General features: G+C 43.2%; 1 protein-coding gene across 1 annotated transcript in view; it reads left to right on the top strand.

The window, feature by feature from the left end:
* The first annotated feature begins 364 nt into the window (after window positions 1-364).
* ADSS1 (adenylosuccinate synthase 1) overlaps window positions 365-26090 on the top strand; it is a 334095-nt gene continuing 308369 nt past the window's right edge. The window contains exon 1 of the mRNA XM_085626248.1: window positions 365-725. Coding sequence (XP_085482374.1) covers window positions 552-725 — 174 coding nt within the window. The 5' untranslated portion in view covers window positions 365-551. The remainder of the gene's footprint in view (window positions 726-26090) is intronic.

The following is a 26090-nucleotide window of genomic DNA, read 5'->3' as shown; positions in this document are numbered from 1 at the left end:
TTATTCTAATATCTAGGGTGACGTTATCCACAGTTTAAAACTTTTTTAATCAAAATGACCTAAGATTTCAGGCAAGTTCCCCGGAAAGACGGTAGTTCTTCAGGCGCAGTTTGTATACGTCTGTCTTAAAGCCCGGGCCCTTGAATAGGCGCTAGTTTTGTGGCATAGTCAGTAATAATGGCAGTCAGAATGCAGGGCAGTGTGTTTGAATGGTATGTGGTACTGGGGTAGAGGCAGAACTTTATAAGTCAGGCGTCACGTCATCTTGACATCCGGCTCACTGTGTCTGCAGCCTGGCCCGCTCTGACCTCCCCCCCCCCCCCCGCCCCCTCCCCCCTTGGAGTGGGTGCTTTACCGCACGACTGACGCGACTTAAGGCCCTGGAGTGTGTTTCTGTCACACAGTGTGACTCCTCTCTCCCCTCCCACCCCCCACGTGACATTCAGCGCCAGGGCTGGCTTTATTTCTGGTCCTTCGGTGCTGAGGCTCTGGGAGCTCGCAGTGCACCGGGAACAGTCGGAGTGGACGGTACCCCCAGCACAGCAGGCAAAATGTCAGGCGCCCGCGCCTCCAACGACCGCCCCGGCCCCGGGGGTTACAAGAGGCCGCGCCTCGAGCACGACAACAAGGTCACTGTGGTGCTCGGAGCCCAGTGGGGCGACGAGGGCAAAGGAAAAGTGGTGGATTTGCTGTCAACAGACTCTGACGTGGTGTGCAGGTGCCAGGTACGTATGCAGCCCCTACATGCGCCATTTCAACGCCTTGTCAGGGATCTTAAGCGCTAACTTTATAAATGCAATTTGAATGTGTGGGCATAACTCCACCTCTGTACTCAAGGGTCGTGGAATACTGCCCCCATGTTAGAGAACCGGACAGGTATGTGGGGAGTTCCTTTCGGCACTTGCAGGGCACTGGTATGACAACATGCGAGTTCGACATGCAGACAGGGCACACTTTTAAAGTTCCCCATTATTTTTGCGGGGGTTCCTGGCAGGGGCGTAGCTTCAGGGAGGTGTTTGAGGTGCTTATCTGTAATGTATCATTTACTAAATAATTCGGCACATGAGCCTTTAGTCGGTAAGTATGGTAAATTGGCAGTCTGATTTCACCTGGGATTTTTTTAGTACTCACTCGGAGATAAACACACACTCTTCTGTTTTGAAAGTAATAAAACACGGGCATATTCCAGTGGCCCTTACGCCACCCGCTTGCGCTGTTTCTCATATAGTAAATTACATGATATGCCAGCGTGAGTGTCGGAAAATCACTCCATCCCCTCCCCCCCCCCCCCCCCCCCCCCCAAGTCTTATTGGCCTAGCTACGCCCCTGGTTCCTAGCAATAGTTCCGTAAATGCCCAAAGGCCAATGGCGCGTTCCTTGATTGGGAACCAGTTATTCTTTGCTACTGTTTTCCATCGCCCACAATTTATTAACAGTGACAGTTCTAGAGCATGTGTCTTATTCCATGCTTCTCTTCAAAATCTGCAATGAGGAGAGCGAAGAAGCTCGCCCGCCAACTGTAAAAACAAAAAAAAACATTTATTTAGTTGATATTATTCTCAGCATGACTACGAGTATTTTAGTCAAGCTGAAACTGTGCCTTTACTTAACAGCTTCTTTACTGCATCCATATATTGCAAGATGTGTATGCTTGTGGAAAAAACGCGCAGTCGAGTGTTTCACATAATAGTGAAAATAATTCGCCAAAATTCAGATAACTGAATTTAAATCGGCCTCAGAACATTGCAAAATATTTTATAGAATCGTATGAGCCAATTGCACTTTCAAATTGTATATGCACGTTGAATCACCCGTTTTTCTGAACAGTGCAGTATGACTTGTGCGAAAGAGCAGGATTCAAAGTAAAGTATTGAAATGTCAGGCATCGGTTTATATAGTAGGGGTGTTCTGTTGCCTTTCAAACCGCATTGTAAGGGCAATTTAAAGGAGCAAGCCGGTCACGTTCATGGGCACATTCCTAAAAGCAGTGCTTCGCTTCTGCAACATATACGTTAGGAAGATTGTCCTTGAATGAAGCCTGAAGGACAAGCATGTATGTCTTGGGCGTGAAGGACAGTCTCACGTTTCTTGTTAGCCCTAAGGAAGAAAAAACTTGCTAGTGGATAACAGTCAAGACTTCGGGACATATTCAGGACCTATTCACGGAAACGTAGTACATTTGTACCTGTAGAAATACGCCTACGAATGGGTGAAGGTTTAATATTTTTTGCTATTCACAAACATTTCCAGTAATACGTCTGGAAGTTGTGCTAGGTATTAGTTTCCAGGTGTGTGATTTGCATTGTCATATGTCTGCTTCCCCTGGTTCCTCCCCCTTGTGGAATTCTACCTAGGGGCCAATTACGATGTCGTTAGGAAGGGCTCCGAATGGGATTCGGTATTGTAGAATCCATTTCGGAACCCTCGTTTCCAAACGAATCGTATAGATTTCTCAACGACCAGTTATGATGCCAGGAAACTGTTCAAGCAGTCCGAATTGGTTCTGAAAGGCATCCGGACAGCCAGAGTCTTTCAGAGCCGATTCGTACAGCTCTATAGACACGGTTCCTGGACGAGCGATTATGATGACCGATTCAGCCAGCCATTCCGATTCAGTTTGTTTGAGACAAAACGGCTGCCGGAATTGGTCTTTGGGGGCCTGTTGAGGGCCCCCTTTCATCTGTAGACACAAAATTAGCCCGTGGGGTACCCAAGGGACCCCTCTAACCAACCATGCACAATGTGGCAGGCGCCATGGGGGGCGCGCCACAGGGTGCAAGGTTTTTCCCAACCACCCCCTTTTTCAATGGGAGCCTGTGTTCTCGTTTGGAACATAGGCTCCCATTGAAGTCAATGCAAGTCCAACCAAACAATGTTGGGAAGCATTGTAATTGGTCATCCGTACTCGCAGGACCCAATTAGTTTGGAAACTAGTCTGGAACTGATTAGTTCGGGACATTTTCAAAACGAAATAGTAATCAGTGGTAAACAGTCAAAATATCGAGAAAAAAAATATCGACTGGACAGAATATCGAGTTTTTAATATAGAATGGACAGAATATCGAATTGCCAAAATATAGTGGTGAAGAATATCGAAAATCAGATAAGAAATATCGATTTACATAATATCAAAGTAAGTAATATCGACAGTCATAATATAGTTGTTAAAAGTATCGAATTTTTTTATAGTGTTTTAAGTGTTAGTATATGTGTTAAAAGTATGTATTAATTTTGGAATGTATGTTTGAATATTTTTAAAGTAATGAATTTTATGTTATTTAATTTTTTTGTAATTTAATTCCATAGCGGGTTGTGGGTTTATAGGGGATTAGGGTGGGAAGTAATTTAATTATAGTACCATAAATAATAATTTTTAGGAATTATTAATTATTTGTAATTTAATGTTGCGTTTTACTTCTGTAGCGGGTTGTGGGTTTATAGGGGAATAGGGTGGGAAGTAATTTATTCGTTATTAAGTAATTATTAATTGGTAATAACTAATTTATTGTAATTAATTAATCATTGGTAATTAATTTGTAATGGTAATTATTTTTTATTAATTGGTAATTAATTTGTATTAAATGGTTAATTGATAATTATGTTAATTGTACTAATTTATTATTTGGAGTGGGTTGTGGGTTTATAGGGTAATAGGGTGGGAAGTAATTTAATTATAATTAAGTAATTATTGAAAATATTTTTGTGTATTGATAATTCATTTACTGTTAATTATTAATTGGTATTTTTTATTATTAATAAATTTTTGGTATTGAAAATTAATTGGTTGTGAATTAATTATTAATTGGTAATTAATGTGTATTAATTGGTAATTAATGTGTATTAATTGGTAATTAATTTCTATTCATTGTTTAATTGTATTAATTTATTATTTGTAGTGGGTTGTGGGTTTATAGGGGAATATGGTGGGAAGTAATTTAATTGTAAATTAATTTTTGAAATTATTTTTGTATATTGATAATTTATTATTTTGTATTTGTATTTATTAACTTTTTTGTATTGAGAATTAATTGGTTGTTAAATAATTATTATTAGGTAATTAATTAAAAAAAAAATTATTGGTATTTATAAATAATTAATTATTAAAGGTTGTGTGATTGGTAAATAATTTTAATACATTTTTTTATTACTATTAATAATTAATTTATTTTTAATAAAATATTAAATTATTATTTTTCCTACTATTGCACTCACTGGAGTGGGAATAGTAATTGTTACCCCTACGCTATCCAACGCTTTCCCTACTATTGCACTCACTGGAGTGGGAATAGTAATTTTTACCCCTACGCTATCCAATGCTTTCCCTACTGTTGCACACTTTGGAGTGGGAATAGTAATTTGTACCCCTATGCTATCCAATGCTTTCCCTACTGTTGCACTCACTGGAGTGGGAATAGTAAATTTTACCCTCCCGCTATCCAATGCTTTCCCTACTGTTGCACTCTCTGGAGTGGGAATAGTTATTTTTACCCCTACGCTATCCAACGCTTTCCTTACTGTTGCACTCTTTGTAGTGGGAATAGTAATTTTTACCCCTTCGCTATCCAACGCTTTCTCTACTGTTGCACTCTCTGGAGTGGGAATAGTAATTTTTACCCCTACGCTATCCAACGCTTTCCCTACTGTTGCACTCACTGGAGTGGGAATAGTACATTTTACCTTCCCGCTATCCAATGCTTTCCCTACTGTTGCACTCTCTGGAGTGGAATAGTAATTTTTACCCCTACGATATCCAACGCTTTCCCTACTGTGGCACTGTTTGGGGTGGGAATAGTAATTTTTACCCCTACGCCATCTGATGTATTCCCTACTGTTGCACTCACTGGAGTGGGAATAGTAAATTTTGCCCTCCCGCTATCCAACGCTTTCCCTACTGTTGCACTCTCTGGAGTGGGAATAGTAATTTTTACCCCTACGCTATCCAATGCTTTCCCTACTGTTGCACTCTTTGTAGTGGGAATAGTAATTTTTACCCCTTCGCTATCCAACACTTTCTCTACTGTTGCACTCTCTGGAGTGGGAATAGTAATTTTTACCCCTACTCTATCCAACGCTTTCCCTACTGTTGCACTCTCTGGAGTGGGAATAGTATTTTTTACCCCTACTCTATCCAACGCTTTCCCTACTGTTGCACTTTTTGGAGTGGGAATAGTAATTTTTACCCCTCCCGCTATCCAACGCTTTCCCTACTGTTGCACTCTCTGGAGTGGGAATAGTAATTTTTACCCCTACGCTATCCAATGTTTTCCCTACTGTTCCACTCTCTGGAGTGGGAATAGTAATTTTTACCCCTACGATATCCAACGCTTTCCCTACTGTGGCACTGTTTGGGGTGGGAATAGTAATTTTTACCCCTACGCCATCTGATGTATTCCCTACTGTTGCACTCACTGGAGTGGGAATAGTAAATTTTGCCCTCCCGCTATCCAACGCTTTCCCTACTGTTGCACTCTCTGGAGTGGGAATAGTAATTTTTACCCCTACGCTATCCAATGCTTTCCCTACCGTTGCACTGTTTGTAGTGGGAATAGTAATTTTTACCCCTTCGCTATCCAACGCTTTCTCTACTGTTGCACTCTTTGGAGTGGGAATAGTAATTTGTACCCCTATGCTATCCAATGCTTTCCCTACTGTTGCACTCACTGGAGTGGGAATAGTAAATTTTACCCTCCCGCTATCCAATGCTTTCCCTACTGTTGCACTCTCTGGAGTGGGAATAGTAATTTTTACCCCTACGCTATCCAACGCTTTCCCTACTGTTGCACTCTTTGTAGTGGGAATAGTAATTTTTACCCCTTCGCTATCCAACGCTTTCTCTACTGTTGCACTCTCTGGAGTGGGAATAGTAATTTTTACCCCTACGCTATGCAACGCTTTCCCTACTGTGGCACTGTTTGGGGTGGGAATAGTAATTTTTACCCCTACGCCATCGGATGTATACCCTACTGTTGCACTCACTGGAGTGGGAATAGTAAATTTTGCCCTCCCGCTATCCAACGCTTTCCCTACTGTTGCACTCTCTGGAGTGGGAATAGTAATTTTTACCCCTACGCTATCCAATGCTTTCCCTACTGTTGCACTCTTTGTAGTGGGAATAGTAATTTTTACCCCTTCGCTATCCAACGCTTTCTCTACTGTTGCACTCTCTGGAGTGGGAATAGTAATTTTTACCCCTACGATATCCAACGCTTTCCCTACTGTGGCACTGTTTGGGGTGGGAATAGTAATTTTTACCCCTACGCCATCTGATGTATACCCTACTGTTGCACTCACTGGAGTGGGAATAGTAAATTTTGCCCTCCCGCTATCCAACGCTTTCCCTACTGTTGCACTCTCTGGAGTGGGAATAGTAATTTTTACCCCTACGCTATCCAATGCTTTCCCTACTGTTGCACTCTTTGTAGTGGGAATAGTAATTTTTACCCCTTCGCTATCCAACGCTTTCTCTACTGTTGCACTCTCTGGAGTGGGAATAGTAATTTTTACCCCTACACTATCCAACGCTTTCCCTACTGTTGCACTCTTTGGAGTGGGAATAGTAATTTTTACCCCTACGCCATCCAACGCTTTCCCTACTGTTGTACTCTTTGTAGTGGGAATAGTAAGTTTTTACCCCTTCGCTATCCAACGCTTTCCCTACTGTTGCACTCTCTGGAGTGGGAATAGTATTTTTTACCCCTACTCTATCCAACGCTTTCCCTACTGTTGCACTCTTTGTAGTGGGAATAGTAATTTTTACCCTCCCGCTATCCAGCGCTTTCCCTACTGTTGCACTCACTGGAGTGGGAATAGTAATTTTTACCATCCCGCTATCCAATGCTTTCCCTACTGTTGGACTTACTGGAGTGGTAATAGTAAATTTGACCCGCCCGCTATCCTACGCTAAAAATATAGAATATATTTTATTAATATTACGTTAATATATATAGGTATTAAAAAAAAAGAATTTTTTTAACTTACATTAATTATTTATTAATTGTAAAGTTATTTAAGTATTTGTAAGTATGTTTTAGTTAATTATATTTATTATTTCATTAATTTTACATTACTTTTAAGACATTTAAAAAATTCGATATTTTGACCAACTATATTTTTTACAACGATATTTTGGAATCGATATTTTTGTACTTAGCTGTTTGTAGATAGGGATTCGATATTTTGGCATTCTATATTTTTTCCTCGATATTTTTGTAGGTCGATATTCTTCTCCTCGATATTCTGTCAGTGATCCGTAATCAGCCCCTTAATGCTGGAGTCCATACATTATGAAGAGCCCCCTATGCAAGTTTGCTTTTTCTTCTCCTAAGAGAAAACATTTTCCCCTAGAGCAAAGCCCTTTATCCCCTCCTCTCAGCAAATCTGGAGGTGATCCATTTGCTTTACCATCATGGAAGCGGAGTAAATGTCTAAACATATTACCAGCGTGGAAAGTGCTTGGATCAGAGTTTAGGAATGTTTTGGGAATGCCTGTAAAAGTGAATGTATGTATGTGTGTGTATGTATATTATCTACTGGCGGTCGCCAGTAGATAGTTATAGTTAGGACCGTGTTTCCATAGGAAATCTGCAACATTCTATTTGGAATAACTTTGGCGCCGGTTGACGAATCCTCGCAAAATTTTCAAAATAGGTGGGGCGCTCCGCTCCGCTCCGCTTCTACCCTGAAAGTCTCGGGGGGGATTCGTCAAGCGGGGGCTGAGAAAAAAGGGGGTCCCAAAACGTGTTTTCCCCATGCAATTTTCCATAGGGACCTTTAGTCCAAGGTACAGCCCGAACGGCTGAACAGAATTACTTGAAATTTAGCAGAGAGGTAGTCCTCAGCTCAGGGAAATGCCTTTTGCAGGTCTGGTGTCAATCTGTTCAGTAGTTCTTGAGAAAATCAAAAGTAAAATCATATATATATATGTGGGCGGAGCCTAACCACACATCTCATCCTGAGATCTGATTGGCTGTCAGCACTTCATCCAAGAAGTGTTGGCAGCCATCTTGGGACCAATATACATGATAGCACCTCATTAAAAAGCATTGCAGTTAATAGAAGGTTTTAAGACTTTAGTTACATTATAAATCATTTGTTGATGGTACCATACTCATTTTAGGAACTGTGGTATGTTCTAAGGTGATTTCACCATGTGAAAAAGCCTTCTGCTGGGATATCATGATTGAGAGAAAAATATTTTCTCATGCTTTTCCCACAGAGGTTTGGAAGGTGATCTATAAGCTAAACTGAGATCTTATTTTCTGTAAATTCACATTATCTTTCTCAGTCATGTGAGAATGAAGTCTGACATTCTCAGTAAAACATGTACGTCCAACAAGGGCAGAGACTGTCAGTTGATTCCTTTGTGTTCTACTGCAGCTTCCCAGAGTGTTCCAAAGAACAACTAGAGCACTAACAGTCCTACTTATGATAAACGTATGGCGCACCTGAAGCCATCTTGCTTGGATTAAAGTGGTAACTCTTAAAACATTTAATTTAAAAAGGAACAAAATGAGGGGGTTCATTTTTCCATAACAAGTATGATTAGTGCTGCAGAAAGAAAAACTAGGACACATTTTGACTTCTGAAATCCTCTTTTATTTCATTAAAAAATTCTGACATGCAGACTGAAACATGCACTTTCAATACCAGCAGCAGTTTTCCCTGGTGAGCAGTAGCTTTACTACAGTGATCTAATGAGCAAAAAGAGTGCTAACATTCTGAATTTATGACAAATGAGTGACACATCTGAATGCCTTCTTGATGGAATCAAAGTAAAAAACTGAAAGTATTTCCGACTGAGGAGACTGCAGTAAATGAGGAAATTAGGAAACTTCATAACAAATAAGTCTCCCAAGATGGCCACCAGAGACAAAAGAGCCCAAATGTAGCCCAAATATCACCCAGATGTAGCCCAAGTATAGCCCAATGACAGAATGTCCCAGAGTGTTCTTAAAAACAACTAGAGCGCTTACTGTCTTCATTATGACAAAAGCATGGCACACCTGAAGCCATCTTGATTGGAATAAACTGGTAATACTTAAAACATTTAATTTAAAAAGGAACACAATGAGGGGGTTCATTTTGCCATAGAAATTATGATTAATGCTGAAGAAAGAAAATGAGGGCACATTTTGAGTGACTTTTCAAATCCTCTACTATTTCATTAAAAAATTCTGACATGCAGACTGAAACATGCACTTTTAATACCAGGAGCAGACTTCCATGGTGAACAGTAGTTTTACTACAGTAATCTAATGAGCAACTAGAGTGCTAACTTTCAGAATTTATGGCAAATGTGTGACATATCTGAATACCTTCATGATGGAATCAAAGTAAAAAACTAAAAGCATTTCCTACTGAGGAGACTGCAGTACATGAGGAAATTAGGAAACTTCATAACAAATAAATCTGCCAAGATGGCCACCGGAGACAAAAGAGCCCAAATGTAGCCCATAATCCCCCAGATGTAGCCCAAATATAGCCCAATGACAGAAGTGTGCAAAACACTTATTATTTTGTGTTTTTGCAGTGTTATATAGTGCAGACTTGTCAGGTATTGGAGTGCTTTACATGAACATTGGTTACATCACACAAGAACAAATTCATTTTGGTTGTAGACATGGGGAGATTGAGTGATTTGACCAGAATCACAGAATGTCGAGCTGAAGCAGAAACTCCAACCTGGTTCCCCAGTTGCAAAGTCTGCAGTTCTGGAAGTAACACCACATCCTCTCCCCTAAGTGCAACATTTAATCAAGTGGTCAACTGGATAAAAAAACATAAAGATAACAAATAATTTAAAAGTGCTTAGTCGCTATTTGAAAACTCAGAAAATATGTCCTTATTTTAGTCTTTTAGAGCATTAACCATAATTTTGATGCCAATAAGACCCTCTCATATATGTAATTTCTAAAGGAAATGCTCTAGGTATTACAGTTTTGATCACATCAAGATGACGTCAGGCGTTCCACACTTTTGTAATAAATATAGAATGTTAGCAATCTAGTTGTTCATTAGGATACTGTTGAGAGGCAGAGGCCAGGGGCACGGACTCTGAAAATTGAAGGCAGGTGGGAGGGTGCAAAGGCAACAATTTAACCACACTGAGCAGGCAGGAAGGGCCGTGGCAGCACAACAGACTATGGAGGGCAGTGGAAAGGGGGGCAGGGGCAACAAACCAACAATACAGGACTTGCAAGAGAGGCTGTGGCAATGTAATAGACCACTGTGGGCAGAAGGAAGAGGCAATGGTAGTACAACCATACATGCCAACAGACCCGATTCAGCCAGGAAACGTCCAATATTTTTAAGCTCAAATGGGCTTTATTTGATCTGTCTCCTGTCTACAATCTCCTCTTTTTCAATGTAACTCAAAGGGGAAAATCAATACCCCATTTTTTTTTCAAAATCTCCCTCTTACCAAGTTCAAAATGTTCGCAAGTATGGTACATTGGATCATGGAAGGAAATGGGGTAGGGACATGGACTTGGATAACAGAGGACAGGAGGGACATGGAGAGGTGCACCAAACTGACCCTGCAGGGCAGGCATCAGGGTTTGCAGCAGCACAATACACCACACAGGGCATGCGGGACGGGAGTGCAGCACAACAATCCATAGAAAGCAAGAGGGAGGGGACAGGACCATGCACATGGACAACAGAGAACAGAGGGGCAAGAGGCAATGGTAGCTAGCTGACCATAATGGACAGACAGGAGAGAAAGCTGCAGCATAACAGACCATCAAGGGCAGGGGGGACGGATCAGGGGCATTACAATGGAACAGACAAGCCAGGAGGGAGAGAGTAGGGGTCTGCACATGTAAACAGAGGGCTGGGGGCAAGGGGGCAGGGCAGGAGCAGCAAGATAGCCATGGAGGTCAGGCAGGATGGGCACTAGAAGCAAGACACACCATGAAGAGCAACAGTGAGACTGTGATGGCATACACACAGACCACGGAGGGAAGGTGGGAGGGGGTCAGGGGCAGCTAACTGACCACACAGGGAAGGTGGGAGGGGCCATGGCAGCACAGAAGACCATGCATGGCAAGTGGGAGGGTTAGTGGCAGCACAATGGCTATGATGGGAAAGAAGGAGGGTGCAGGGGCATGCACAAAGGATGATGGAGGATAGAAGGGAGGGTCAGGACCTGTGCACAGACAAGAAAGTTCAGGGGAAGGGGCCTCACAACAGACCGCACGGGGCAGGCAGGAGGAGCAGTTGCAGCACAACAGACCAGGGAGGGCAGAAGGGTGTGGCAGTACAATGGACCATGTAGGACAGGAGGAAGAGGATAGGGGCATGGCATGTGGACAGGCAGGGTGGAGGTGGCAGGGACAGGTTACAGTCATCTGACAATGCTAGGCAGGTGGGAGGGGAGTGGCAGCTCAACAGAACACTCAGAGTAGATAGGAGTGGCAGGTCCATGGAACATGGTGGGCAAAAAGGATGGAGCAGGGGCAGGCACAAAGACATCGGAGGGCAGGGGGAAGGAGAATAGGGGCAGCAAGCTAAGCACAGAGTTTAAGCAGGAGGTCAATGATGGGGCATAGAATTGGGCAATGAAGGGCAGGAGGAGGGGACTGGTACATCATACTAAATTGAGGGCAGTGGCAGCACATCAGACCATGCATGGCAGGAGGGAGGAGGCTAGTCCATGGATTCACACAACAGAGGATAGGGAGGAGGGGGATTGGGCAGCAAGCTAACTGTTCAGAGAAGGCGGGTATTAGGAACTTTATTGTTTTTACAACGTGTGTCTGTGCGAACTACTTAAAATATGAACAAGTATGCAGCATAATCTCACTTTTATTCAGGAAGAAGAGGACGTTTGTGACTGTGACTCCGGGCTCACTTGGCAGAACCACCCCCTGACCCTCCACCCCCTATCGCAAAATGTAATGCCCGTGAAAAGGCTAGGTGAGCACAGTGTTATATAGAACATAGTCCTGAGAGCACGATTGAAAATGAAAACTAGATATAGTGTATGGTATAAACTATGCACCAAAAAGTGTGATATAAGATGAACCGGGCGTGAAATATAATATGCAATACATTGTGCGCAATGACAGATTAATTGGAGAGCGCGAGATAGCACAGGCACTAGCGCGTGCTATGCGATGTGCGCCTTGGAGTGTAATATGCACAGGGCAGTGTTGTGTAACCTAACTAGTCTCTAAAGTTGTAATATAAAATATGTGCTGGGGAGTGTAACGTTGCATATGCACTGTGACAAAGATATGGATCCCAGATTGTAATATGTATGGCATAGCGCTGTGCGTTATAACATAGGCATCGAGGAAGGCACGTTAGATGGGGCAATATAACCCGTGCGAAGACAAGTGTGGCATGACATATTCACGGGGTGGTGTTACAGTGCACATGGGCTAGAGAGTGTCATAGCATATGCACTAGCTGGTGGAATACAACAAAGAGGTGTGTGGCACTCGGCAGGCAATGGTGGGTGTAACACAGCATTGGGCTCTGCCAGGAGCGCGCTGTGACTCTCAAGTGATGTTCGTCCCCTTTCCAGAGAGTAAAATAAAAAGTATTACACATCCGGCAGTGGATGTGTGTTTTATTAACCGTGAGGGGGGTTTCTTACATAGTTTTGGTCGAATTTTTGTTGAATCCCCTTTGAATGGCTTGGTGTGCATGTGTATTAAATGTGCCCGTCAATAGCTACCCATGTTTGTATAAATAAACAACAAGGGTGTCTACCGGGATTAGGCACGGTAGGACATGTCAGAGCTTCACTAGTGGTGTAAATACATTCCATGTGGATTCATTGTATGCATAGTCGCCTTTTAATGAATATCACTCAAATCGTCATGGTGATAGCTACGTACGGTTTGTCCAGCATGTCCTAGGTGTGTCTATAAATATATATTTTTTAAAAATAATAAAAAACAGTGGCCGGCCCTGGGGATTGGGGTAAAAAATATAATTAGGAGACAGGCCCTGGGGGATGGGGTCATCAGGGCCAATAAATTAGAATAAGAAGGGGAACCACACAGCCCCCCTTCTTAAAAAATTAAAATAAATAAAAGTCTGGCATCGTGCCGGAGGCCACGCCCCCTCCTTGCAGCACTCTGCAAACGCGCCCCCTGGCGAGTTGTAAGTTGGGGAATTAATTCCTCTTCAATACTGAGGGTCCCTGAGGGCCAACTAGCCCAACAGGCATCTCCAGTATGCGCCAGGGAGCTGCGCTGCAGACAGGTGTTCTGAGGCCAAGCCCCTTTTTACACCTTTCTGCAACGCAGCTCTGTGGCGCTTACTGGAGGTACCTAGTGGTCTAGTTTGACCCTAGGGACCCTTAGGATTCAAGGGGACTTAATCTCTCAACTTAGAACAGCCACAGGGTGCGTTTACACAGTGGTGAAGGGAGGGGACGGGGCCTGAGGTGATGTGTGCAAACACGCACTATGGCACGTTTTAAATTGGGGATATAATTTCCCTTCAATACTGAGGGCCCCTGGGGGCTAACTAGCCCACCAAGTGCTTCCAGTAAGCGCCATTGAGCTGCATTGCAGAGAGTTGGTCCAGGCTGTGCCACTTTTTACACCTCTCTGCAACGCAGCTCTGTGGCACTTACTGGAGGTACCTAGTGGGCTAGTTGGACCCTAGGGACCCTCAGGATTCAAATTAACTTAATCTCCCAACTAAAAACGGACACAGGGCGTGTTTACACAGTGGTGAAGGGAGGGGACGGGGCCTGAGTTAACGTGTGCAAAAACGCCCTGTGGCCTGTTTTAAGAGGTAGTTTTAATCCCCCTGCCCTATTATATACTAGGGGCTTACAGAGGAGGTCATGCTAATCACAGGGGGACCCCAACGCATAATGTTCCCTAGTGTATGTAGGTGTTTTCACTGTATTCTAAGTGTCTTTTAACATAGCACTGGCTCTAGGACTGGTTAGTCAGACTCAGTTACCACCAGTATCTGTCTGAAAAAGTTGAGGGTACAGGATGATTTTGCAACAAGGATTCTTTCTGCTCTTCTTTTTTTTCTTTCTGCACGTTATCCTTCTTCCTGCACTTTTCTTCGACTTTGAGGACTTCTGTTGCTTCTTTCTGCACTTCTTTTTTTTCTTTCTGTGCATTTTTTCTTCTTTCTTCACATGTCCTATCTCTGTAGGCATAGTTAGAAATTAGCATTTAAAAAACCTTTGAAATTCACAGAAAAAAACATAGGTTTCAGGCACGTTATAGTTAGGAATTAGCATTTAAAAAACCTCAGAAATTCACTGAAAAAACCATAGGTTTCAGGGGTGTTATAGTTAGCTGGACTTTTCACTTGTACAAAACCATTGAAATTCCCCCGTTATAGTTAGTTCAGCTAACTATAACTCGCGCCCCCGCAATGCACTGCACTGCTGATGACATCACATATTACATCACTCATGACATGGTCAGTGACATCACTCATGACATCACTGATGACATCTCAAATGACATCACTGATGACATCACTGATGACATCATCCTTGTGATAGAGTGGCAGACCTCCTCTCACCCTAATATAACCTTAGATACACACATTCAAAAATAGAGACTAACATTGTCAAAACAATGGACATACCAATACCAGTTACAACAACCTCTTCAGTAATTCTAAGATCCACATACACATCCACTCATTCACCAACAGTCCTATACAGTCACTCATACATGTACTCACTCATCATATATACTCATACACCTATACATCCTGTTACACAATGCCACTCATCCATAGAGTTACTCACACACATAGTCACTCATGCTAATAAAGAATCAAACATACATTTACTTGCATATACAGTTATACACACCACCACACTTACTTCTACGGAAACTTACACATACTTAGTCTTTTAAACAATCACTTATAGAAACACATACTTATTCATACAGGAACTCTTTCAATCTCTCACTCTCACATATACTCACTTATATACACCAATAGTCACATATACTAGTTTAAAACATATGTAGTTACTCATAAAGACACTATTGAGACAGTCATTCACTCACTAACACACCCATACACACACTCATCCACCCATACAGTCCTGCACACATGCTGTCTTCAACACATACAAACAGTGAGTCACTCATTCATGCACCTATGCACTACGTAATACCCCCCACCGAACCATGCAGACACTCAGACTGATACTCAAAAAACCAACTAATAACCTATATAGACACCCATGTAGCTACTCACCAACCCATGCAGCCACTTATACACAAAGTGAGAGACTGATACAGATATTTACATATTTAAACATTACTCACTAAGCTATGTATTCACTATGATACACTTAATCAGTCAGTTACACAATCAATTTTTCAAAAACAAATCATCCATTTAGACACTTATATACCCATTTATTCTTCCATCGACCTTGAGATATACATATATAAAATATATTTAATTTTCAGAAAAACAGACATTCACTGGATGATGTCATCAGTGATGTCATCAGTGATGTCATTTGAGATGTCATCAGTGATGTCATGAGTGATGTCACTGACCATGTCATGAGTGATGTAATATGTGACGTCATCAGCAGTGCAGTGCATTGCAGGCGCGCGAGTTATAGTTAGCTGAACTAACTATAACGGGGGAATTTCAATGGTTTTGTACAAGTGAAAAGTCCAGCTAACTATAACACCCCTGAAACCTATGGTTTTTTTCAGTGAATATATATATATATATATATATATATATATATATATATATATATATATATATATATATATATATTCACTGAAAAAAAAGGTTTCAGAGATGTTATAGTTAGTTGGACATTTGACTCATATAAAATCAGTGATGTCATCAGTGATGTCATTTGAGATGTCATCAGTGATGTCATGAGTGATGTCACTGACCATGTCATGAGTGATGTAATATGTGACGTCATCACCAGTGAATTGTGGGCGCGCAAGTTATAGTTAGCTAAATTAACTATAACTGGGGAATTTCAATGGTTTTGTACGAGTGAAATGTCCAGCTAACTATAACGCCCCTGAAACCTTTGGTTTTTTTCAGTGAATTTATATATATATATATATAGATATATATAGATATATATTCACGGAAAAAAAACATAGGTTTCAGAGACGTTATAATTAGTTGGACATTTGACTCATTTAAAACCAGAGAAATTCGCCCGTTATAGTTAGTTGAGCTAACTATAACTCAATTGCCATTTGTTTCAATTTTTTTTGCATATAGGAGGGGGGGCTGCCTTGCCCCCCTCCTTAGGCCACTTGTAGCCCTGGCGACCCCATCCCCGGGGCTGGCCCTCTCCGATGGGGACCGTGGGGGGTCCCCAATCCCCCATGGTCCCGTCGGCTCCCCGCCTCCTGCGGGAGCCAGCATTGCTTTTCCAAACAGGGAGCTGCTAAGATGCAGCTACCTCTGTGGAAAAGCATTTTGCTTTGCTATTTGGAAACCTGCTCTCTCTTCCAAATTGCAAAGCAGTTTGCTATGACCGGGCGGGAGCCGCGAGGCTCCCACCCTGCCGTAGCAAACTACAGTGTCCCGGGGGTGGGCACCCCGGTACACTGCAGGAGACGGCCCTGGGGGTTGGCGGTCCCCAGGGCCACAACAAGGCTCCAGGAGGGAGGCTGCGCGGCCCACCTCCCATCTTTTACAAAGCCCCGGGGTGTGGTGGTCCCCGGGACTGGGGAGTCTGTCACAGACCCCCCAATTTGATTCTTTAGTGCCCCAGGGAGGTGGCGGTCCCCGGGGCGTGTGGGGGGCTTGAGCCCCCCACACAGGGTATTTATTTATTTTTAAAAAGCCCCAGGTGTGGCGGTCCCCGGGGCTGCAGGGGGGCTGTGTGCCCACCCTGCTATGTTAATAAATTAGAGCCCAGGGGGGTGGTGGTCCCCGGGGTTCGGGGGGCCTTAGAGGCCCCCCACATTAAACTATTAAGCCACGGGGGTGGCGGTCCCCGGGGCTGCGGGAGGCCCTGTGCCCCCCGCAATTATTCTTACTTTGCCCCGGGGGTGGCGGTCCCCAGAGCTTTATTTTATCATGCCCCCGGGGGCTAATTAGCATTGAAGCGCTGGAGCCAGTGCTTCGTTTTTTTTATGATCGGCAGGACACAAGGCGCAGATTTTGCCGATTTTTAAAAAAGAAATAAAAACATTTTTGGGCCTTGGGGGCCTTGTGGGACCCCCTGAGCAGGCGTAGGGGGTCAGGGTGTTTCTACCTTGCCCCCTTTTCACGTTTTGTGTGTTTTTTTAATTAGGTTTCTTGTGCCTCGGTTCTACCGAGGCACAAGATGGCTGCCAACACTTCCTGATTTGGAGTGTTGACAGCCAATTAGAATACAGCTCGTGCATGGCAGGGTGTGCGGATCCAGCGCGGCCATAGATATATATATGTGATTTTGATTTTCTCAGGAACTACTGAACGGATTTACACCATTTAAGCAAAAGGCACAACTCTGAACCAAGGTCTACCTTTCTGCCAAATGTGGTGTAATTCCGTTCAGCAGTTCGGGCTGTAGCTGCGACTAACGGTCCCAATGAAAAATGGCATGGGGAAAACATGTTTTGGGACCCTCCTTTTTTCTCAGCCCCTGCTTGACGAATTGCTCCGAGACTTTCAGGATAGGAGCGGACCGGAGCGGGCCACGAGTTTTGAAAATTTTGCGAAGATTAGTCAACCGGTGCCAAAGTTAGTCTAAATAGAATGTTGCGGATTTCCTATGGATACTAGGCCCACCCCCGGGACACTGCTGTTTGCAATGGCAGGGCGGGACCCTCGCGGCTCCCACCCTGCCATTGCAATCTGCTTTGCTTCATTGAAGCGAGAGCAGGGAAACCTGCTCTCGCTTCAATGACGCAAGAGCAGGGAAACCTGCTCTTGCTTCAATGAAGCAAAGCAGATTGCTTTTCCACACTGGGAGCAGCATGTTAGCTGCTCCCCATGTGGAAAAGCAATGCTACCTCCCGCAGGAGGTGGGGAGCCGGCTGGGACCGTGGGGGGATTGGGGACTCCCCCACGGTCCCCAACGAGAGGCCGGCCCCGGGGGATGGGGTCCCCGGGGCAATAAGTGGGCCGGGAGGGGGGCCATGCGGCTCCCCTCCCCATTAAGAAAAAATAAATAAATAAAAAAAACAATGGCTGGCCCCGGGAGATGGGGTCCCAGGGGCCTTAAGTGGCCTGAGGGGGGCTACGCAGCCCCTCTCCATAAAAATATTAACATTTTTTGCCATGCCGCGGAGATGGGGTCCCCGGGGCCCGGAACTAGCCACGGGAGGGGGGCCACGCGGCCCCCTTCCTGTAAATATTTTTTTTAAATTTGGGGGTGAGGCCCTGCGGGATGGGGTCCCAGGGCCCCCAAAAAGTAAAAGGGGGGCCCCCCAGCCCCCCTTTCAACATAAAAAAAAAAGATGCGATCGTTCCTAGGCTTCCCCTCACAAACACACTCTGCAAACATGCCCTGTGGCGTATTTTAAATTGAGGAATTAATTCCCCTTCAATACTGGGGGTCCCTGGGGGCAACTAGCCCACCAGGTACCTCCAGTAAGTGCCACAGGGCTGCGTTGCAGAGAGGTGCTCCAGGCCCTGCCCCTTTTTACACCTCTCTGCAACACAGCCTTGTGGCGCTTACTGGAGGTACCTGCTGGGCTAGTTGGACCCCAGGGACCCTCAGGATTCAAAGGGACTTAATCCCCCAACTTAAAACACGCCACGGGGCGCGTTTGCCCAGTGGTGAAGGTAGGGGGCGGGGCCTGAGGTGATATGTGTGCAAACACGCCCTGTGGCGTGTTTTAAGTTGGGGAAATAATTCCTCTTCAATCCTGAGGTCCCCTGGGGGCCAACTAGCCCACCAGGTACCTCCAGTAAGCGCCACGGAGCTGCGTTGCAGAGTGTTGTAAAAAGGGGCATGGCCTCTGAACACCTCTCTGCAATGCAGCTCCCTGGCACATACTGGAGGTACCTGGTGGGCTAGTTGGCCCCCAGGGGACCTCAGGATTGAAGAGGAATTAATTCCCCAACTTAAAACGCGCCACTGGGCGTGTTTGCAGACATGTCACCTCAGGCCCCGCCCCCTTCATTCACCATTGTGCAAACGCTCCCTGTGATGCGTTTTAAGTTGAGGAATTAATTCCTCTTCAATCTTGAGGGTCCCTGGGGGCCAACTATCTCATCAGGTACCTCCAGTATGCGCCAGGGAGCTGCGTTGGAGAGAGGTGTTCAGAGGCCACGCCCCTTTTTACACCTGTCTGCAACGCAGATCTGTGGCGCTTACTGGAGGTACCTAGTGGGCTGGTTTGACCTTGGGGAACCTCAGGATTCAAGGGGACTTAATCTCCCAACTTAAAACGTGCCATGGGGTGCGTATACACACTGGTGAAGGGAGGGGACGGGGCCTGAGGTGACGTGTGCAAACACGCCCTGTGGCACGTTTTAAGTTGGGGAAAATAATCCTCTTCAATCCTTAGGGACCCTGGGGGCCAAGTAGCCCACCAGGTGCTTCCAGGAAGTGCCACTGCGCTGTGTTGCAGAGAGGTGGTGCAGGCCGTGCGCCTTTTTACATCTCTCTGCTACGCAGCTCTGTGGCGCTTACTGGATGTACCTAATGGGCTAGTTGGACTCTACGGACCCTCAGGATTGAAGGGGAATTATTTCCCCAACTTAAAACGTGCCACAGGGCGTGTTTGCACAGTGGTGAAGGGAGGGGATGGCGTAGGAATGTGGCTCTATATATACTGGACCGAAGTAAAATCAGCCGAACTACGAATTCTGATTTACTCGCCTGTTATCAGGAGAGACTTCAGTGCTGCATCATTAAGGCCAGTACTGATCCTGAAAAGTAATTCTAACCGTACTTACCAGTAACTTGAATTTCCTTCCATAGGCTAACATTGACTGGTTTCACTTGGAAATTCTTCTAAGAGTGGAGTTTTGGAACTTACAAATATTCCTCTAAAATCAGCTGAACTACGAATTCCGATTTACTCACCTGTTATCAGGAGAGACCTCAATGCTGCATCTTTGAGCTGAGTACTGATCCTGAAAAGTAATTCTAACTGTACTTAACAGTAACTTGAATTTCCTTCCATAGGATATCATTGCCTCCCACCCCTGTTTAATAGTTTAATAGTACTCCCATTAGTCATTGAGCTGATGAGCTGGCGGATTAAGCACCCGCATGCCTGTGAGAGGTACCTGACCTGAGAAAGATGTTGGCAGCCTACTCAGCAAACCCCACATTTGAAAGACTGTAATCTCTACTGATGACGGTTAAAAAACAAGAAACACGTGTCTAGAGATCAGCACTATCTGCGCCAACTGTGGCAAAACACTCAAACACTCTTGAAGCAAGCAAGAAACTGAAACTGCATTTACCACAATGCCAGGGGCGAACCTTGCTGGGAGGTGAAGCGGTGTGCTCCCACCCCTGTTCCTGTTTAAAAGTACTCTCGTGAATATGGAGAGACCTCAGTGCTGCATCTTTGAGCCCAGTACTGATCCTGAAAAGTAATTCTAACCGTACTTACCAGTAACTTGAATTTCCTTCCATAGGCTAACATTGACTGGTTTCACTTGGAAATTCTTCTAAGTGTGGAGTTTTGGAACTTTAAAATATTCCTCTAAAATCCATACTACAAATTCAAAACCATAAAAGCCATACTACAAATTCCGATTTACTCACCTGTTATCAGGAGAGACCTCAGTGCTGCATCTTTGAGCCCAGTACTGATCCTGAAAAGTAATTCTAACTCTTATAAATTCACCCAGGCACTCTCCTTGCAGTACTCTAATCATTCAGTCAGTATCCAAGTACTCGTGCAGCGAGCCAGGCATTAGCACATGGACTGCCTCAAACCCCTATCCACTATGCATGCAGTCCCCTAACTAACCAACACACTTATAGTTCTGCACTTATACATTCAACAAAAAAAACAATATTTCAGTTTCAATGTTTTAAAAAACATATTTATATTCAAAATATATAATGTAATTTAAAATATGGAAAAATAAACAATTAAAAAACTGTAGAAAATCAGTATAAAAAATACATATAACTATTATGACATTAAAAATTATCATTTAAAAAACCTTCAAAATTCACTGAAAAAAACCATAGGTTTCAGACATGTTATAGTTCGGAATTAGAATTTAACAAACCTTAGAAATTCACTGAAAAAACCATAGGTTTCAGGGCTGTTATAGTTAGCTGGACATTTCACTCGTCCAAAACCATTGAAATTCCTCCGTTATAGTTAGTTGTGCTCACTATAACTCGCGCGCCCGCAAGCCACTGCTGATGATGTCACATATTACATCATTCATGACATGGTCAGTGACATCACTGATGACATCTCAAATGACATCACTGATGACATCACTGAGGACATCATCCGCGTGACAATCAGATACACCTCATCATACACTAGTAAACCCTTTCATCACTTACTGTAAAATACAGAGTACCATATTTGAATCCATTGACATACCAATACAAGTTTCTAAAAACCCACCCAGTGATTCCTAGATCTACACACACATCTAATCACTTACCTATAGATTCACTCATGCTGTCAATGATCAATAGAACACTATCAAATATACTTATACACCTATATCGACATTACACACCAGCACACATCCTACTCACTTATGCAGTCATCCTACTCATTTATGCAAACAATGAATCGTACTTACATTTACTCAGCTAAACACTTATACAAACGCCACTTCATTTATTCATATAGATAGTAACTCATACTTAGTGTGTTATAAAATCACTATTACAAGTATACAGTTATCCATACAGTCACTCATACAATCACCGAGTCTTATGTATACTTATTTATATACAACAACTGTCACATACACTGCCTTTTATTCTTCTTGTTTGTTGGACATGTACCATTGAGAGATATATTTGCTCATCTCCACACCCATAAAGATATTCACTCACCCAAACAACTTTTATAACATGTAGTCTTAACCTCATATACCTACTGAATCAACTATTCACACATCTTTCGGCAGTCACACACCCCCACCGAACCACACACACATTCGCTCTCCCATACAAATACTTAGTTAACTAATCAATAACTAATATCGACTTTCACATAGCTAGTAACCAACTGGTGCAGCAGTTTACACAACAACTGACAAAGTGATACAGATATTCACACAGTTTAGTCACTATCCAATATATTTAGTGAGACACTTTAAATTAGTCACTTAGACAGTCAATCACAGTGCTACTAAATCCTCCATCCAGATATTTATATTTATATATACACTCATTCTTCAATGCAGATTGCTATATATATAATAAATATTTAACTAATGAACCAAACCACATTCACTGGATGATGTCATCAGTGATGTCATTTGAGATGTCATCAGTGACGTCACTGACCATGTCATGAATGGTGTAATATGTGACATCATCAGCAGTGGATTGCAGGCGCGCAAGTTATAGTGAGTACAACTAACTATAACAGAGGAATTTCAATGGTTTTGTACAAGTGAAATGTCCAGCTAACTATAACAGCCCTGAAACCTATGTTTTTTTCAGTGAATAAAAAAAAAAAATATATATATATATATATAGATATATATATATTCACTGAAAAATCATAGGTTTCACACACGTTATAGTTAGGAATTAGCATTTAAAAAACCTTGCAAATTCACTGAAAAAACCATAGGTTTTACACGTTATAGTTAGCTGGACATTTTTTTCTGATAAAAAACCATTGAAATTCCCCCGTTATAGTTAGTGCAGGCAACTATAACTCACGCGACCGCAATCCTCTGCTGATGACTTATGTGTCTTTATGAAAAAAAAATATTTGTAATATATATATAGCTAAAATTTAATGGAAGAAGACATGGGCAAATAAGTGTCTAAATACAGTATTAGCATCAGCAGAGGATTGCGGTCGCGTGAGTTATAGTTGCCTGCACTAACTATAACAGGGGAATTTCAATGGTTTTTTATCAGTAAAATGTCCAGCTAACTATAACATGTGTAAAACCCATGGTTTTTTCAGTGAATTTGCAAGGTTTTTTAAATGCTAATTCCTAACTATAACGTGTGTGAAACCTATGGTTTTTTCAGTGAATTTGTACGGTTTTTTAAATGCTAAGTTACTTTACGCCGTTCGTGGCGTGCGCGCCCACTTTACGCAGTTAGTGCCGTGCACGCACGGTGGGCACGCGGTGCGCTACGCGCACCGCGTGCCCATGTTACGCTGGATGGGCCATGTACGCACCGTCCGCACACGGAGGACATATTATGCGCTTCGTTGTGAAAGTTAATCTATTAGTTGTTCCTTGACTAATATATGCGATGCACAAAAGGTGCCCTACTGGCACCTTTTGCACACGGGGGTGGGAAAGTGTGGATAGTTTTTTTTTTATATTAAATTTTTACCGTACGCGTACGGTAAGCGTAATTGGCGTTTTTTCGAAAAAAAATTAAATTGAATTTTTTGCTTTGGGGGTCCAATTAGGACACCTTAATCAAGGCTAGGTGGTTAGGAGCTGTCTAACATGCCCCTTTACATGTTTTCAACCTTTGTTTTTCCTCCCCCCCTCGTAGTGCGAGAGAGAAAATGGCAGCCGCCGCTTCCTGGTTTCGACCGATTCGAATGTTTACTAAGCTGTAACAGCCAATCAGAATCGCGCTCGCGCACGGCACCGTACGCGTACGGTAAGCTTACCGTAAGCGCACGGTAAGCGCACCGTAAGCTGCCACAGATATATATATTGATTTAAATGCTATTTTCTCAGGAACTACTGAACAGATTTACACCAGACCTACAAAAGGCACTTCCTTGACCTGTAGACTACCTCTCTGCCAAATTTCAAGTAACTCTGTTCAGCCGTTCGGGCTGTAGCTGTGTCTAAACGTCCTATGGAAAAATGCATGGGAAAAACGCGTTTTGGGACCCCCCTTTTTTCTCAGCCCCTGCTTGACGAATCCCCCCGAGACTTTCAGGGTAGGAGCGGAGCGTAGCGCCCCATTAGTTTTGAAAATTTCGTGAGGATTCGTCGACCGGCGCCAAAGTTATTCCAAATAGAATGTTGCGGTTTTCCTATGGAAACAGGGTCCTAACTATAACTACCTACTGGCGACCGCCAGTAGGTAATATATATATATATATATATATATATATATATACATACATATATTACCCAGTGGATATTACTGAAAGATTACAGGGACATTATAGTTAGGTCAAATTTTACACACACAAAACAATATAAATTCAGCAGTTATAGTTATCACAAGTAACTATAACTCATGCCCTAAGGCAACTGTAACTCATGCCCCACCATGCACAGTTTTCTCATCAATAATTTCACTGCAAATGTTGCAGTGATATTATCAATGATGTCATAGAAGATGTCATGTGTAATGTAATATGTGGGGTTATTAGCAGTGCATGGTAAGGGCACGAGTTATAGTTACTTTAGGGCGCAAGTTCTAGTTAATTGAGATAACTATAACTGCTGAATTTATATGGCTTTGTGTGTGTAAAATCTGAACCTAACTATAAAATCCCTGTAACCTTTGGTTTTATCAGTGAATTTCTGCTTTTTAATGATATTTCCTAACTAAAGAGTCCCTGCTACCTGAATGTGTGAGTGGTTGTGTGGGTGTGTAAGGAGGTGTGTAAGTGCGTGTGTGACTGACTGACTGTGTTGGTTTGTGAGTGGCCATGTGGGTGTGTGAGTAGGTGTGTGAGTGGCTATGTGGGTGTGAGTGGTTTTGAGGGCTTCTGAGTGGGTTTGAGTGGCTGTATGGGTAGATTTGTGGGTGTGTGAGGGGGTGGGTGAAAGCTGTGTGGGTCTGTGAGTGGGTGTGTGAGTGGTTTTGAGGGTCTGTGAGTAGGTGTGTGAGTGGCTGCATGGGTGTGAGTGGTTGTGTGGGTCTGTGAGTGAGTAGATGTGTGGATCTGTGACTGAGTATGTTTTTATTTGGGTTCTGGAACCGTGGATCCACCCGAATCAATCCAGATCTGGGGAGGATCCAGGGATCCTCGTGTAATAAAAAGAAAAAGGTTTTTGGACAATTTCCACCCATGAGGGGCCCTTCACAGACCCCTCCATTAGTCCCCCTTCTATCACTTTTTCACTTTACTTTCACTGCTGGGAACCGAGTCCAAATTAACAGAATGGCAGGGGCAACTTTCCTTTCAGGTTGCGGCCAACCAATCACAGCATTGGTGTTGGCGTGTGGATTCATGAATCCAAAGAGGATCCAAGGAGATCGATGTCCCTAGATATACAAATTTTGATTTCAGTCAATATCTCAAGCTACTGAACAGATTTACACAAAATCCCCAAAAAGTTTGCTTTCTGGACCAAGATCTACCTTTCTACCAAATTTCACGTAATTCTGTCTAAAATACCTATAGGAATTGATATAAGAAACACACTTTTTTTTGCCCCCCCCCCCCATTATCACTGCCTGGCTTGATGCAAAACATACGTGTATTTGTAGAGCAGATACTCACACAGAAGGGTATCTTAGCACTGAATAACACATGTTTATTGTTACCCAACTCAAAGTTACTCATTTTAGCTACCACAGAAGGATGAACGGATGAGTGGAGCCGCTGGGATGTGAACCTGTCATCATGGGGTGGAACACAGGCTCCTACAGTGGACACATTAGTTCACTAAGCCACCAGACGCTGCTGATGGATCACCCCAAAATCTTCCTTGCACAACTAGAATCAGCGGAACACTTTTTGGGACAAATTTCGTGAAGATCCGTCAAATGGTGCCAAAGATATAGGCAAGTCAAAAAGCGATTTTCCAATGGAAAATAGGTCCTAACTGTAACTACCTACTGGCAATTGCCAGTGGATTATATATATTTATATATATTTACTGAAAAAATCATAGGTTACAAGGATGTTATAGTTAGGCTCAGACTTTACTCGTACAAAAAAAGTTAATTTCAGCAGTTATAGTTACATGAGCTAACTATAACTTACACCCTTGCAATACACTGCTTATGTCCTCACATATTACATCACTCATGACATGGTCAGTGACATTCCTGATGACGTAATCAAGTGACTGTAAATGTTTTTAAGAGT

The sequence above is a fragment of the Triturus cristatus genome, chromosome 9 (assembly GCF_964204655.1).
Source record: "Triturus cristatus chromosome 9, aTriCri1.1, whole genome shotgun sequence".
Taxonomy (NCBI): Eukaryota; Metazoa; Chordata; class Amphibia; order Caudata; family Salamandridae; genus Triturus; species Triturus cristatus.
Note: the sequence above shows the minus strand (reverse complement) of the source record. Positions and strands in the feature narration are given on the sequence as shown.